At 44.8% G+C, this 13685-nt stretch overlaps 1 protein-coding gene across 6 annotated transcripts in view; it reads left to right on the forward strand.

Moving 5' to 3' along the window:
• The window catches only part of TMEM94 (transmembrane protein 94), a 68840-nt gene that overhangs the window by 23995 nt on the left and 31160 nt on the right, over window positions 1-13685 (forward strand). For all 6 annotated transcript variants that reach the window (XM_033139300.1, XM_033139302.1, XM_033139296.1 and 3 more), the window contains 7 exons: window positions 4813-4932; window positions 5988-6115; window positions 7872-8008; window positions 10350-10552; window positions 11166-11317; window positions 11932-12034; window positions 12923-13009. In XM_033139300.1, coding sequence (XP_032995191.1) covers window positions 4813-4932; window positions 5988-6115; window positions 7872-8008; window positions 10350-10552; window positions 11166-11317; window positions 11932-12034; window positions 12923-13009 — 930 coding nt within the window. The remainder of the gene's footprint in view (window positions 1-4812; window positions 4933-5987; window positions 6116-7871; window positions 8009-10349; window positions 10553-11165; window positions 11318-11931; window positions 12035-12922; window positions 13010-13685) is intronic.

Genomic DNA, 13685 nt, shown 5'->3' on the forward strand with positions numbered 1-13685 from the left:
AGAGGACACGTATTAAATGGAGAACCCTGATGCTGTTCGTTGGCTGTTGCGTGATGCTGTAAGAAGCTGAGAGCCTCTATATTCTAACCGAAAAGCATGTCAAAACTGAGAGTTTTTTTGTAGTCTCCAAACTGAAAATTTGAGAGACTTGTTGTACTTTGAATAAAGAAAATTGCTTCAGCTCCTCATGCTGCTTTGGGAGTTAGTGGGTGCTCCTCTGTGTACTGCACATACATGCAGAGTTCCACATAATGTGTGAAAGCTGGACTTCTAGCTCAAGCACATAATCCAGAATATTCCTGCAGTGGTTCCATGGACTTCAAACCTGAATGGCTCTTATGCTTTTGAGGTGTATCCCAGTGTGTAGACATAATCCTTTATTATCATAATATGTGATGAATTCCTAACACACCTCTATGTGAAGATCTAAATTATGTATTTTTAAAAAGATATAAATGAAAAAAGATCCTCCGGTAACATAGGAAACTACCTTTTGGTAAGTTAGATCTTTGGCTAACTTAGCTCAGTTGTGTCTACACAGGCAGATAGCTGCTCTAGAGTTTCACATGCAGTACATTCCCAGTCCTACCTAGAGATGTCTTCATATTCTGCACCAGAATAAATTTGGCAATTTACTGAAATGATTAAGTGAGCATTGCAAGGCAAAAAGTGGGCAGGACTTGTAGAGTCGGTATGTTGATGGAAGGATTTGATGCTGGGAGAATAGAAGGAAGTGTGATTCACACTGGCATTCAAGCTTCCTTGATGTCTTGCTTTGAGGTTCCCAGATTGTGGTCCGTGGAAACTCTGTGAGTTTCATTCAGCTGGTCCACGGCATGTCTGTGAAGAACACTGGCAATCTGAATTCTGTGGAATTCTAAGGACTTTATTTATTTTAATAGAATGCAAATATAAGAAATAAAAGAAGCAACACAAATACAACTGAAAACCACACAGCATCTAGTAGAGCACATTATCATTGCTACAACCGGCAGGGTGGAGTTTGGGAACCATTGATCTAAATCCTGCTGCTTGAGGCTGATGAGAGCTGGCACCAAACAACTGGAGGGCTATAGGCTCTCCATCCTTGGTCTTGTTACTTGGCCCAGTGGCAACCACTCAAGGACCCTAGTGCTGATGGAGCAACTGTTGAATACTTGAGCAATATACCCTGTTTCTCCTAAAATAAGACATAGCCATAAAATAAGCCATAGCAGGATTTCTATGCATTTGCGAAATATAAGCCGTTCCCCAAAAATAAGCCATACCCCGAAAATAAGCCATAGTGACGTTGTACCTCCCATTAAAACAGCCTGGAGAGGCGTGGCTATGCAGCGTACCGATGCGACACGGTTAAAATAAGACATCCCCTGAAAATAAGCCATACTGTGTTTTTTTGAGCAAAAAAATATATATAAGACGGTGTCTTATTTTAGGAGAAACACGGTATTTTTGCCAAAGTTAGAATCATTCAGCATGGATGGGACTCCTGGATCAAGTAGTCTCTTTCCGAAGTCAGGAAGTCTATTCTTAACACATGGCTAGCAAATACTTACTTTTGAAAAACCTCCGAAGTAGAGTCCCTTGTTAAAAAAAAAGTCTCTTGGCTCTGTTTCCTCCCACTAAGAATTATGTTAACTCTGCAAAGATGTCTCCTGCCATCACAGAACCTGCAAGGCTCGCATTAACGTGTGCTGCCAGGAAGGCCGTTTATATCTTCCTTTTTTTAAATATTAAGTGGTAGTGGTTGTGGTGGTGGTGGGAAGCATATGTTTTGCCACGCGTTGATGTAATCTGGTCCACGTCCAACAGAAACAAGGGAGCCATTTTCTTCTAATCCTTAAAACCAGCCAAGCGGCAGGAGAATTACGTCAGGTTTTATTCTTAGTTCCGACAGGGATGCAGTATCATGACTTGTGGTTCATGAGAGTTAGCTTATTTTAGACGTTCATTTTGCTGCAGAGGGATTTGCAGTTTCACGGGAGGGCCATAGGTTGACGGCAGCCTCAGAAAGTTTGTCTGTCTGTCTGGCTAAAGCTGGTCTTCTAAGAAGCGGCATGGGACTGTGCTGACTGTGTAGAAGCCTTTCCTCTTTTGACAGCTGAGCTTTACCCATCCCTGGCAGGGGAGCCTTCCTCAACACAGCTTGGAGAAACATGTTCCTGGGAAGAGGCATAATCAACACCTTCCTAGAAGTAGTTGCAGCTGCCAGTAATCCAGGGCTCACCCTCATTTAAAATGCTGCCTGTCAGTTTTTCGGCTCTTTACTTACATCCTTACAATAGGGCTTCATCTGTTATTTTTGAGACCGAACTGCCAAATGGCACCCTCCTTCTCACTGACAAACACGGGGCACGATCTGCTGGGCTGTTCCCCAGTGCAACCTGCGCTGAAGCGATCAGGAGTTGCATAAGAGCCAGGGCCGTCTCGTCATAGGGGCTGGGTGGCGCGGTGCACCAGGGCGCCAGGCCCCCCAGGGGCGCCCCCGCGAGCCCGCCGGCATACCAGGCGCCTCCTCCCCAACCCGTGCCCGCCCCCAGGCGAAGTGCAAGCCGGCTGCCCTCCGGAGCCCCACCTGAAGCGCTGGAAAGGGCGCGCAAAGCCCCGCGCCGCTCCAGCGCCACGCCCCTCATCCCCCGCTCGCCCACCTCCCTCCCGTGCTGGCCGCCCCTCGGGGGATGAGGGGAGCGGCGCGGGGCTTTGCACGCCCTTCCCAGCGCTCCAGCTGGGGCTCCGGAGGGCAGCCGGCTTGCAGCGCCACGCCCCTCATCCCCCGCTCGCCCACCCCCCCTCCCGAGAGGCGGCCAGCGCGGGAGGGAGGTGGGCGGAGAGGCGGCCCACCAGGGGCACCGAGGGATCGTCGCGCCAGGGCGGCCGATCCCTTTAAGACGTCCCTGGTAAGAGCACTTGTGTGCTTTCATGCATTTTCTGTTTCGGTGTGTCTTGTGCAGGAGAACTTCCTAGTGGATTCTGATGTCAGGGTAGAGTTAGAAAAAGAGTTAGAATGTTCCCAGAGGCAAGGGTTAAGTTATGACTCCAACTCGGGGGAGGGGAGGTACAAGCCAGTCCTCACTAGGAGGTTAGAAAAAGAGCGGGAAAAGCCTTTTGAGAGTTGCTGGTCAGGGGAGAAGCAGAGCTCAGAAGGTATCTGAACTGAATGACTCTGTGGAGTGATAGTTTAAGTGAAGAACTATTTATTAATACTGTTTGTGAATTCGTAATAAAAATTATAAAAGACCAAGAGACGTTTGTGTGAAGAGGAATCAACCAGCCTTGACATCTGCCACAGGGTTGCATGAGAGCAGTGGTTCTCTGTGGCCTTGAGGAACAGACACAGCCTGTTGGGTTGGAAAAAGCAGTGGTGGGGAACAGGGGCAACACTTTTATTGCCATGCAATAAAAAGTCTCATTTGCTTGCACTGCCGGAAGGAGCAAGATGCAATACCAACAGCACCAGAAGGGAAAGGGGCATGCAGGCATACTCAGGTTGCGACCATTCTTTCCTGGGTGGGCATACCAAGCCTAGTATGTGTATGTTTCTCTGCGGCACAGCGTTGGTATCAGGGTGGATAGAAATCAATGATTTTTTTAAAAAATATATTTAAAAATCAGTGTTTTTTATTTAAATTGGATGTTTTTTATTTAAATTGGATTTTAGTTTTCTATTTAAGTTACATTATACAGTGGTGCCCCGCTAGACGAAAATAATTCGTTCTGCGAATATTTTCGTCTAGCGGTTTTTTCGTCTAGCGAAGCGGCAATGTAAACCGCGGTTTTCACTAGACGAAAAAAACCCGAAAAAATTCGTCTTGCGAGGTAGCACCATAGACTTTTTCGTCTTGCAGGGCAGCCTCCTGCTAGACGAATGCCTTCGTCTAGCGAGTTTTTCGTCTAGCAAGGCATTCGTCTAGCGGGGCACCACTGTAGTCCAAAGGCTATTCATCAGGAAATAAGGATTTATTTTAAGTTTTTCATGTGTGCTAAAACTCAGTCTAAGTTTTTTTTTATTGTTTAACCACATCAGTTAACAAACATGGATACATATGCTATAGTGTTATTGTTTTAGTTAAAGAAATTGTTTAAATTGTTATTAAGGAAATGATTGTTTTTCTACTTCCAATAAAGTACAGCAGAAAAGTTGTCCAAATATAAACAGTTAACTTGTTAAACCTCACAACAATTTCCTAATGATCTGTGTACGTATTTCTAAGAGTATAACCAAATCAGTAATTTTTGATATAACTATAAAAAATACTCTGAAAATTTATTATTTCAAAAATGAAACCTTCCTCTGGTTATCAGTATTAAGATGATACCAGCAAGAATGAGCCTTTTTGTAAAGAAAGAAAGAAAGATTTAAATCAAGTCTTACTGACTAGTGATTTAAATTGATTTGATTTAAATCAAATCCACTCTGGTTGGTATACAATTAGTCTAGGATACATTCTTCCAGTATAGTGGACATTTATTTGTATGGTACCTATGCTTGAGCCAAAACAGGCTGTCTAGGAACTGGGTACATTTTGCATGCAGGTAGTCAGTAGCTGTTTGTGAGATTGATCTCCAGAGAATACTGATCAGTTTACCCTAGGAGGACTCAGCTGCCCTGTTGTGGAAAGTTTTCTGTAATGTTTGAGAAAGTGAGGGCAGGTATGCTGAGGTATAATGGATTTGCTAGACGTTGTTTTTCTGTTGTGCTGGAAGGCACATCTCATTGGCGTCTTAAGCAGCCTATGATTGCAGAGCAGAGAAACTCCTAGGCAAAGTGATAGAGAAACACTATATTTAATGTGCAAAACTTTTGTTGCCCAGGATGAAATGACTTCAAATTTGGGTCTGACCACGACAAAGGCTCTGACTATCCTGAGAGACCAGCTGTCTGCACTTCTGGAGGGGCATCAGAAGGAAAGGAAGAAGGCGATTTCCTGGAAGGTAAGCACAGCATTTTGCTGCATGTCAGTGAGTTGTTTTCAAGAAAACATTATGTATTTCTTTGTAAGGTAAATTTTGCGGACAGATCCTTGGAGAAAGCAAGACTTTTCCAATTCCTGAAAGGTGGCACTTAGCTGCTTCCAAAATGAGCAGCTGGAGCTGGAGCCGTGATGGTGGTGCCAGTTCTCCTGATGTTGAGGGACGCTGGCAGCAACACCAAGGGCAGAGGAATAGAAGAAGGTTGGGCACTACCAGGTTGCTGTGTACCCCAGCACAAAGAAGCCTACCTCCTTCCTCATTCAGCCTGGTGCCGTAATCTGAGTATTCAGAGCTAGTGGTGGTGGTTCTAGGGACCCCGCCCCAATGGCCTTCCTTACTGTGACCCGTTCACAGAACCATTAGTGGAACTGTGGATTCTTTGCTCCTCTGCAAAAGAGCGTGTCCAAGTGTTCAGTGGTGCTGAGATGGCGCTTCATATCATCTATACCTTAATGACAGAGAATTATCTATTTATTTTATTTAACCGAATGTATATACAGTGGTTTACAGGAAATGTTGAAATTATCGATGAAAAACAGTTAAAAGCAAGTAATAAAAACATTTGAAAGATTATTAAAATTTAAAAGGTTAAAACGCGACAACATCTGTGTGTCTGGATTGGCTTGCCTAAAGAAAAATGTTCTAAGCAGATGTTGAAAAGACTGTAGCAAAGGCGTCTGCCTGCCAGATGTCAATAGGCAGGGAGTTCCAAAATATAGGTGCTGCCACACTAAAAGATCAGTTTCTTACAACTGCGGAAACACATATTATGTGGCACATGTAACAGTGCCAGGTCTGCAGATACATTCGAGTTGGCACATATGGGGTAAGGCAGTGCAGCAAATGAATTATCAGAGATAACTTTGGTAGACAGTATTCATTTCCAGTGGTAGTACCGTCTGTTGCTTTCTCTCTCTACTACTCTCTCGTCGTCCACTTTAAGCAAAGCCTAGGTTCCATTTTGTTTATGTAGTCTCTCTCCTTTGCACTTCCTTTTCTTTTTTTCTTTTTGGTAGGAGGTGTGGCGAGCCAGTTTCCTGCACCATGGCAACCGCTGTTCCTGTTTCCATTGGCCAGGGGCATCCCTGATGCTGCTGACAGTGCTGATACTATTATGCTGTTATGGGAGCCAACCACAAGGAAGGTATGCTATCTCATTGATCGTTTTATTGCAATATTCTGTCCATAAATTACCCCGAAAGCCGCTAACATTCAGTCATTAACAATTCCATAAAACAGTAAAACAAAAAACAGTTGCAAAAGAAACTCCGAACCAAATCACACCAGATGATTGAAACCAATAACCAGTTTCCACCTAGGTTGTGGAAGTGTGTTTGCCTAGTGTCTAAAGATAGACAGGGAGATAGCCAAATGTACACTCCAAACCAAAGAATTCCATAAAATGTGTAGATCCCCAATAAGATCTCATCCTATATCCCACCAATGATGGAACATGGAATAGGGCTTCTGTTAAAGATCTAAGCACATTGGTGGATTTGTAATGGAGACAAATTGGCCTTTTGGCTTAAACTGGCAGACTTGTCAGGGCACCTACCTAATTTCTCTCTGAGCTCACATTATTTCCCTCTTCACTGGTTTATGAGACCCACTCATATGGTTTTTTGTTGGAAGGATTCCTGCAGGGCACTTGTTCATGTGTTGTCAGGCTTCAGGGAATTTGCTTCCTTCCCTCCTTTGGCTGTAGATAAGCAGAACAAAGAGAAAGGAGTCTCTTACCTGTTAGAAACTTTAATGATCACAGCGAGAGAACAAAGAATCCATTCCTAGGAATGAAGGTGCTCCCAATTAAGGGTTCCACCCACTTCCTCCCTAGTCACCCATGTCACTACCACGTCTTGTAACCTGATCTCTCAACCACTGTGCTTTCTGTGTTGCCACCTTATCTGCTCTCCTTGACCTTGGGCTGAGTGGATGGACACTTTCAAGCAACAGTGTGTCTGTTGACTTTCTTTTTCCCAGTTCTCCTCCTCCTAGCTGTTCCCCATCCAGTACTTCCCAGCTTCTGCCTTTTGAACTATGTCCCTCTGCAAACCACTGTTCCAAATCTGTACTTTCCCACTGCTCCTGAGAAGATTCAGGATCCTGATCAGGAACAGGGGGAGCAGGAGGCTCCCACCATTCCTCCTCAGTGCAGCCCTCCTCAGCACAGTCCCTGACATGTGTCTTCCAAGTCCGGGATGGACATCCAGTTAAGCACAGAGTGCTTGGGCTGCCAATGACTGGCTTTGAAAAAGTTAATGGGTGGTTTGTTTTGTTTTGTTTTTTAATATAGCTGCTGGCACAAGGAGATTTCTAACAAGCAGTAGGATTGGGGATGTTTTTAACCTGCTGGATTTCATATTGTGATTTGAATCTATTAAAGGCTTTTAATTTAATGAATATGATGGCGATGTTTAATCCAGACCCCTCAAAGGATTTTGAATGGGTTTAGTGATCCTGATTTGAATTAAGCTTCATAATACAGACCAGCCTAGAAGGTGCAAAAGGTTCCATGCCCTTGTCAGTAGCAGATAGGGTGGGGTGGAGGTGCTTACCTGACCTCCCAGCAGGTGAGTTGCTGTTTCTTACTGGGAGAAGCAAGGCAGCAGGGAGAGCAGCATGGTGCAACTGGACCAGCAGAAACACTGGACCGCCTTGCTTGGTGCATTTGCACCCCACTGCACCCTTGCTGCTACCTTTTCCCTCCCACTCCCGGTAAGCAGCAGAGACTCACCTGCCAGGAGCTCAGGTTCTGTAAGTGCCTCTGCCCCACCATGCCAGCTGCTCTTGGGCGAGAGGCTTCCCTTCTTGCGACTCCTGCCAGGACAGCCACATGGGGGGACGTATATTTCATTCCTTTATTCAGCTGCCTGCAACCTCTGATGTTTTGCTTTGAACAGTGAAGGTTCTGAAATTGTGAACGCCTTGGCGCTGTTCCTCTTGGTGCTGCTCGACGTCCTCTTGATTGGACGGCAAGAGAGGCTAAAGCGCCAGGAAGTCGAGAAGAGACTCCGGGACATCATTGGCAGGATAAATGGTGAGGCTGCCTCTCTCCGTACACTGCCCCTCGCTCCTGTTTGCTATCCTGTGTAGCCACATCCTCTCCGTAATTTTATTGCCTACTGTCCATTAGTTTTTATGTAATGCCTTCAAAAGCAAATTCTTAATTAGGGGAAATTGTTGCTTTCATATCATCTTGTCCCTTTAATGCCCCAGAACTATCCTTGTTTTCTGTCACAACCACAGCTGCCAGTTCTTCCCCTACCATACCTTCACAGTCTACCCTTATGACTTATTCACAGGACAAAGAGCCAGTGTGGTGTAGTGGTTAAGAGCGGTAGACTCGTAATCTGGGGAACCGGGTTCGCGTCTCTGCTCCTCCACATGCAGCTGCTGGGGGACCTTGGGCTAGTCACACTTCTTTGAAGTCTCTCAGCCCCGCTCACTTCACAGAGTGTTTGTTGTGGGGGAGGAAGGGAAAGGAGAATGTTAGCCGCTTTGAGACTCCTTCGGGTAGTGATAAAGTGGGATATCAAATCCAAACTCCTCCTCCTCCTCCTCCTCTTCAAATGTACTAGGCTAGGTTTGCCCTTTCTTCCCCTCCCTCATTTGGCACCCCGTTTTTCCAGCAGCCAAGTGTATTCTCTCCTCTTCTGGATTCCCATCACAAAAGCTTAACACCACTTTCACCTGTACATCCTCGCACTATCAGGGGTATAGGGGAACTGTTTTCCCCATTGTCATTTGCAGCGGCCTCCTTCCCTTGCTGCCCCAACCACTCCCCACTCCACCCTGTCCACTCTCTCATAGGCAAATACATATACTGATTTTCCAAAGATGTGGAGGCTCCTGCTGCCTGCCCTACAGGAGGAATACTAGAGGACAGCTGCTGGAAGCCACATGGTCTGTGTGAGGATCAAACCAGAAGTGACATTAACTGTGTGCTTTTATGATTTAGGAGAATGTAAATAGCAGCTGCAAGGTGGCTTCAGTAGCAGTTTGACTACAGGGAGTGGAAAGAGAGGGGGCGAAGGAGTTTAACTTCTTCCCTGCCATAGTCTTGATGAAAGTCATGCCCTGGAGCTGCATTGGTACCAGTGGAGGCTTCCTTCCTGGTGCAAATTGCAGGTTCAGGAGGGTGATCTTTGTCAGGACTGCCGTGGGGCGGTCCTTATAGTGTCACTGCTACCCAAGCACCATCCTTGCAGATACTGTTTACATACATACATACATACATACATTCTTTTTATTCGACCGTCAGTCAGAAAGAATACATTTGTACACAATTTAAAAACCTCTGAAGGAACTTTGAAGGGGAAAAAGGGGGAAAAAGAAGACATAACCCACAATGGAATGGAGCTAGACAGATAGCCCCATATCGATACAATCAATTAAAATCTTACGGCGCTTAAAAACTAAAAAAAGATATTTAGCTACCAAGGAGGCTGTATGTCTAGTGACATTATTCAATAAGTATAAAACCTGACTCTTTCTGGATAGAAAGCTAAATTGACGTAAAAGTAAAGCTATAAGGTTTTGCCTGAGTTCTACATAGAGAGCACAAGTCAGAAGAATATGTTTGGTAGACTCAACCACACCCATAGTACAATGACAGGTTCTCGGTGTATGGAACTCCCTTGTACTTTCCCCACAATACCGCGGAGTCAAGGGCGTTTAGTCTAGCCACTGTAAGGAGTCTGCGGTATTCCACGTAGTGGATTTCTGTGAGATAAGGGGCTGGTGTCATTTGATATATCTGGTCCCCTAGGAACACCCCTGATTTCACTTGGGCTATGTCCTCTTGTCTGGCAATATCGCTCAATCTCCGGGAGATTGCAGTTCTAGCTTGATTGTACGTCATAGACTCCAGGTAGAGGTGTGACAATACACAAGACTGAACCTCTTTTATGACCTCCCTTTCCCACGATGACTGGAAATCATCCCTCAATGTCAAGGGAGCAATGCCCACTGGCTTAAAACAAAGCTTGAGCCATAGCCAAAGCTTTGTCTTCAAGGCCACATATCGTAGAGCTTGCCAGCCAACCTCAAGTCTCATAACTGCGCCCGCCACCGAGGGGGGGATCCTAAGGATGGCTCTAAGAAACAGAATCCAGTTTCAGGAAATCCCTATGGGAGCCTACGGAGATGCCCACCAAAAGAAGAGGGAGGACTTTCATTTGGAAAAGTCTCAAGGCTACTTTCACTGATTGAGCCTGGTTCATTTTCTTTAAAGGTGCATTCATGAAATTAAGGCAATCCATGCACTAAGGTGCTTCCAGAATGGATTCCTGCCGTAGTGGGGGATGTGGCTTCTCACCCAAAGCCCACCCACTCTGGCCATGGCACCATCACACCTCTCCTGCTAATCTACTTTTCAGATGCCTTGAATGATGGCAAAGAGCTGAGCTGGACAAACTCCATGTACCCTGACCTTCACATGCCCTTTGCCCCCTCCTGGTCACTCCATTGGGTCTACAGGGATGGCCATCTTGTCAATCTTCCAGTCAGCTTGTTAGTAACGGGTGATGTCGTTGCCCTGAGGCCAGGGCAGGAGTCCTTCACTTCTCTCAGAGGGATTAAGGTAACTCAAGTTTCTTCTCTCTTTGCACCAGGGTCCTAAGTATTGTAAGGGCCAGTGCTTTTTTCCCCCAGCGGGTATTCAAGGGCGCCTCCTTCTTTTGGTTAAAAAGTGTGACACTTACTGTAACAACTTCATGGTGAGTATCGGCACCTATTTTTTCTAGAAAAAGGCACCGGTAGGGGCTGTAAAGTATATGAGAGCTGTGATTTAGGTATTTGGTGAGAGATAAGAAGTTGTGCAAAGAATGGAAGACCCAAGCTGTGTATGTCTGAAATCTTATTGGTTCCCATCATCCTTGAGCTTTTGGCCATGCTGGCTGGGGCTGATGGGAGTCGGGAGTCACAAATATCTGGAAGGCCACGGGTTGCCCACCCCTGGTTTAGAGAGTTAGTCAGTAAATGGAGATGAGCTTGCCATTCAGATAAGAAGTCCAGGCAGGGCACAACATGGCATTTAATACTCAGAAGCATTATGTGTATCTGAAATGAGTACAATAGTGTAGGGATCGCCATGAGTTGGCAATATATCAATTCTCTTGCTTTAAGAAGCAGGAGTTCTCCAAAGGATCCCTGATTTTGCCCGTTTCAGCTTTTGTCTCCCATTTTTCTAACAGGATGATGAGCACATTGTCCTGGAGCCTGGGGATCTCTTTCCCCCCTTTTCTCCTCCACCATCTCCAAATGGGGAGGTGAAGAAGGGACCTCAGAATCCACAACAGTATCGACTCTTTCGTGTCACCAAAACACCAGTGATTGACAATGTCAGGTAAGTTCAGTGTGAGGACAGTCTGTTACTGAAATTTGAAGTAAGGTAGCAGAATGGATGGAGAATTCATCTAAAACGGGGCATTCTTGGTGGTGGCTTCTTGGCTATGGAACTCCCTCCCAAGGAAAATAGGGCAGTCCCCCTTTTCATATGTGTTCAGTAAACATGAAAAACCCTTTTTGAAAAAAATATTTAGTTATCCAGGCTTTGGGCTGATAGTTTTATGACATTTTTACACCGCTGGTTTTAACTGTTTCCTTGAATATATGTTATAGTGCTGCTTTTAAATTGTTTTCATCTGATTCTGTTTTTGTGATCTGCCCTGAGCTCCCTTTGGGGAGGAAGGACAAGTTACACATTTGAAATAAGAAACAAATAAAATATGTTCAATCTATCCTGTGTTCAGTTATAACCATGAGAATACATTATAGTCATAAAAATCTCTGCCGCACAATATTTAAGTATTGCCATCTGACAAATCAACTCTTTGGATGGAATGTACCAGTCCCATATAGTGGTTTGCTGTATAAAGCTGGGAGGTATAAGGGGGGGGGGAGAGCAATAAATACCTGGAACTTTGCAAAATCCTCAGTAAATCTTTTGTTATGTTTCAGGTTATGTTTAGACATGGCTTTGTCACGTTCCGTGACTGCTCTGGATAACGAAAGGTTCACTGTACAGTCCGTGATGCTCAAGCTTGCTGTTCCCATTGTGCTGGTACGTCCTATTGATGAGCTGCTTTTTGTGACCAGGCTTGTTCCACTCAGGTTCCAGGTGGCTGGGACCATTGCATTTGACTACAACTTCTTGTGACGTGAGCAGTTCTAACTCATGCAGTGGGTTCTTGATTGGTTTTGGGTATCGGTCATACTCTTTGGAGCTCAGCATTCAGCGGTAGACTATGGGAATTATTTGGTTTGTGCACAGAAGAGAATTTGGAAAAATCCATGGATGATCATGGCAAGCCCTGGATTCTCAGACTCCAATTTATATGTAAAGTATGCATCACCTTTAGGCAAATCTTTTTTTTAAAGGCAAATGAAGTAAACAGGCTCCATTAATTAATGCATTTTTTGTTGCATCCAAAATTAGTCACTACTTATAGGGCTTGGGATGGCTCAGTTGGTAGAGCATGAAACTCTTAATCTCAGGGTCATGGGTTCAAGCCCCATATGGGGCAGAAGATTCCTGCATTTCAGGGGCTTGGGCTCCATAACCCTCATGGTCCCTTCCAATTCTACAGGTCTATTCTCCCCCCTTTTTTTATTTAGATTTTTAAACTTTTATTTCCAACACAGTTGTAGCACACCTGCTTTGCATGCAGAAGGTCTTGTATTCAGTTCATCATCTCCAGGTAGGACTGGGAGTGCCTTCTGATGGTTGGTGCTGAGCCAGTTAGACTAATGCTCTTTGGTGTTAGGCAGCTTCCTGATTAGTTCTGGGAGACATTTGCTTTCAAATGGCTTGGGCCATTGAGGCTCTGATTACTTTAATGTAATAATAACCAGAAGGTGTTTCTGTAGTGTTTTAAGTGATATAGCTACACCTATCATAGTGATTTCCATATAGGGGCTTCTAATGCTGTCTCGTTTCCTTAAACGGCAGATTGGTTTCCTGATCACCAATGCCATACGCTTTGTTTTCATGGCTCCTGGAGTTGTCCCTTGGCAATACACATTGCTTCAGCTGCAGGTAAAATAGAAGAATGTTTTTTTTTATTTTCTCTGAGCTTCAGTTAGTTTCCCTATATCAGGAAAGACATACCTTTCTGGGCTATACTGGTGTGTGTGTGTGTGTCTGTGTGTATACATGCTTGATGCAAATCCATGTGGATGTAAAATTGATTCTAAACACTAATTCACCAAAAAGCTTCTGTGATCTAAATGCAGTTTACCTTCTGAAGGGCTCTTCACTTCTGTTCTTTCCCCCCCCTGTGGGGATATTTGTCCTCTGTTGGTGAAGTGTTCAGGCTTAGCCTGTGTCTAGAAACATCTCTCCTCTTGGACTTCCGTATGCTTGTTTTGATGAAGTTTCCTTTCGCATCTGAGATTCATATGGAAACTGTAGCTTTTCCTCTCAGTTTAAAAGTACCATGATGGATTTGTAGGTGATCAGCACTTTAAAGCTAAAGAGGAACACTGATCATCTGCAGCCCATGCAAGTCCAGACAGAATAGCAGAAGTGGCCTTGGAAGCACAGTGATGTTCATTTAACCTTGTCTCTTCTTTACATGTGTGTGTGTGTGTGTGTGTGTGTGTGTTTTTCTTTGCACATGTGTCCATTGATCTTGAGCACTGCACACATCTTGGAAGTATAAGTAATAATGTTCTTGTGAGCAAGCGGTTCCTGCTCACCGGGTGTGGGTGGG

Source organism: Lacerta agilis, chromosome 2, assembly GCF_009819535.1.
Source record: "Lacerta agilis isolate rLacAgi1 chromosome 2, rLacAgi1.pri, whole genome shotgun sequence".
Taxonomy (NCBI): Eukaryota; Metazoa; Chordata; class Lepidosauria; order Squamata; family Lacertidae; genus Lacerta; species Lacerta agilis.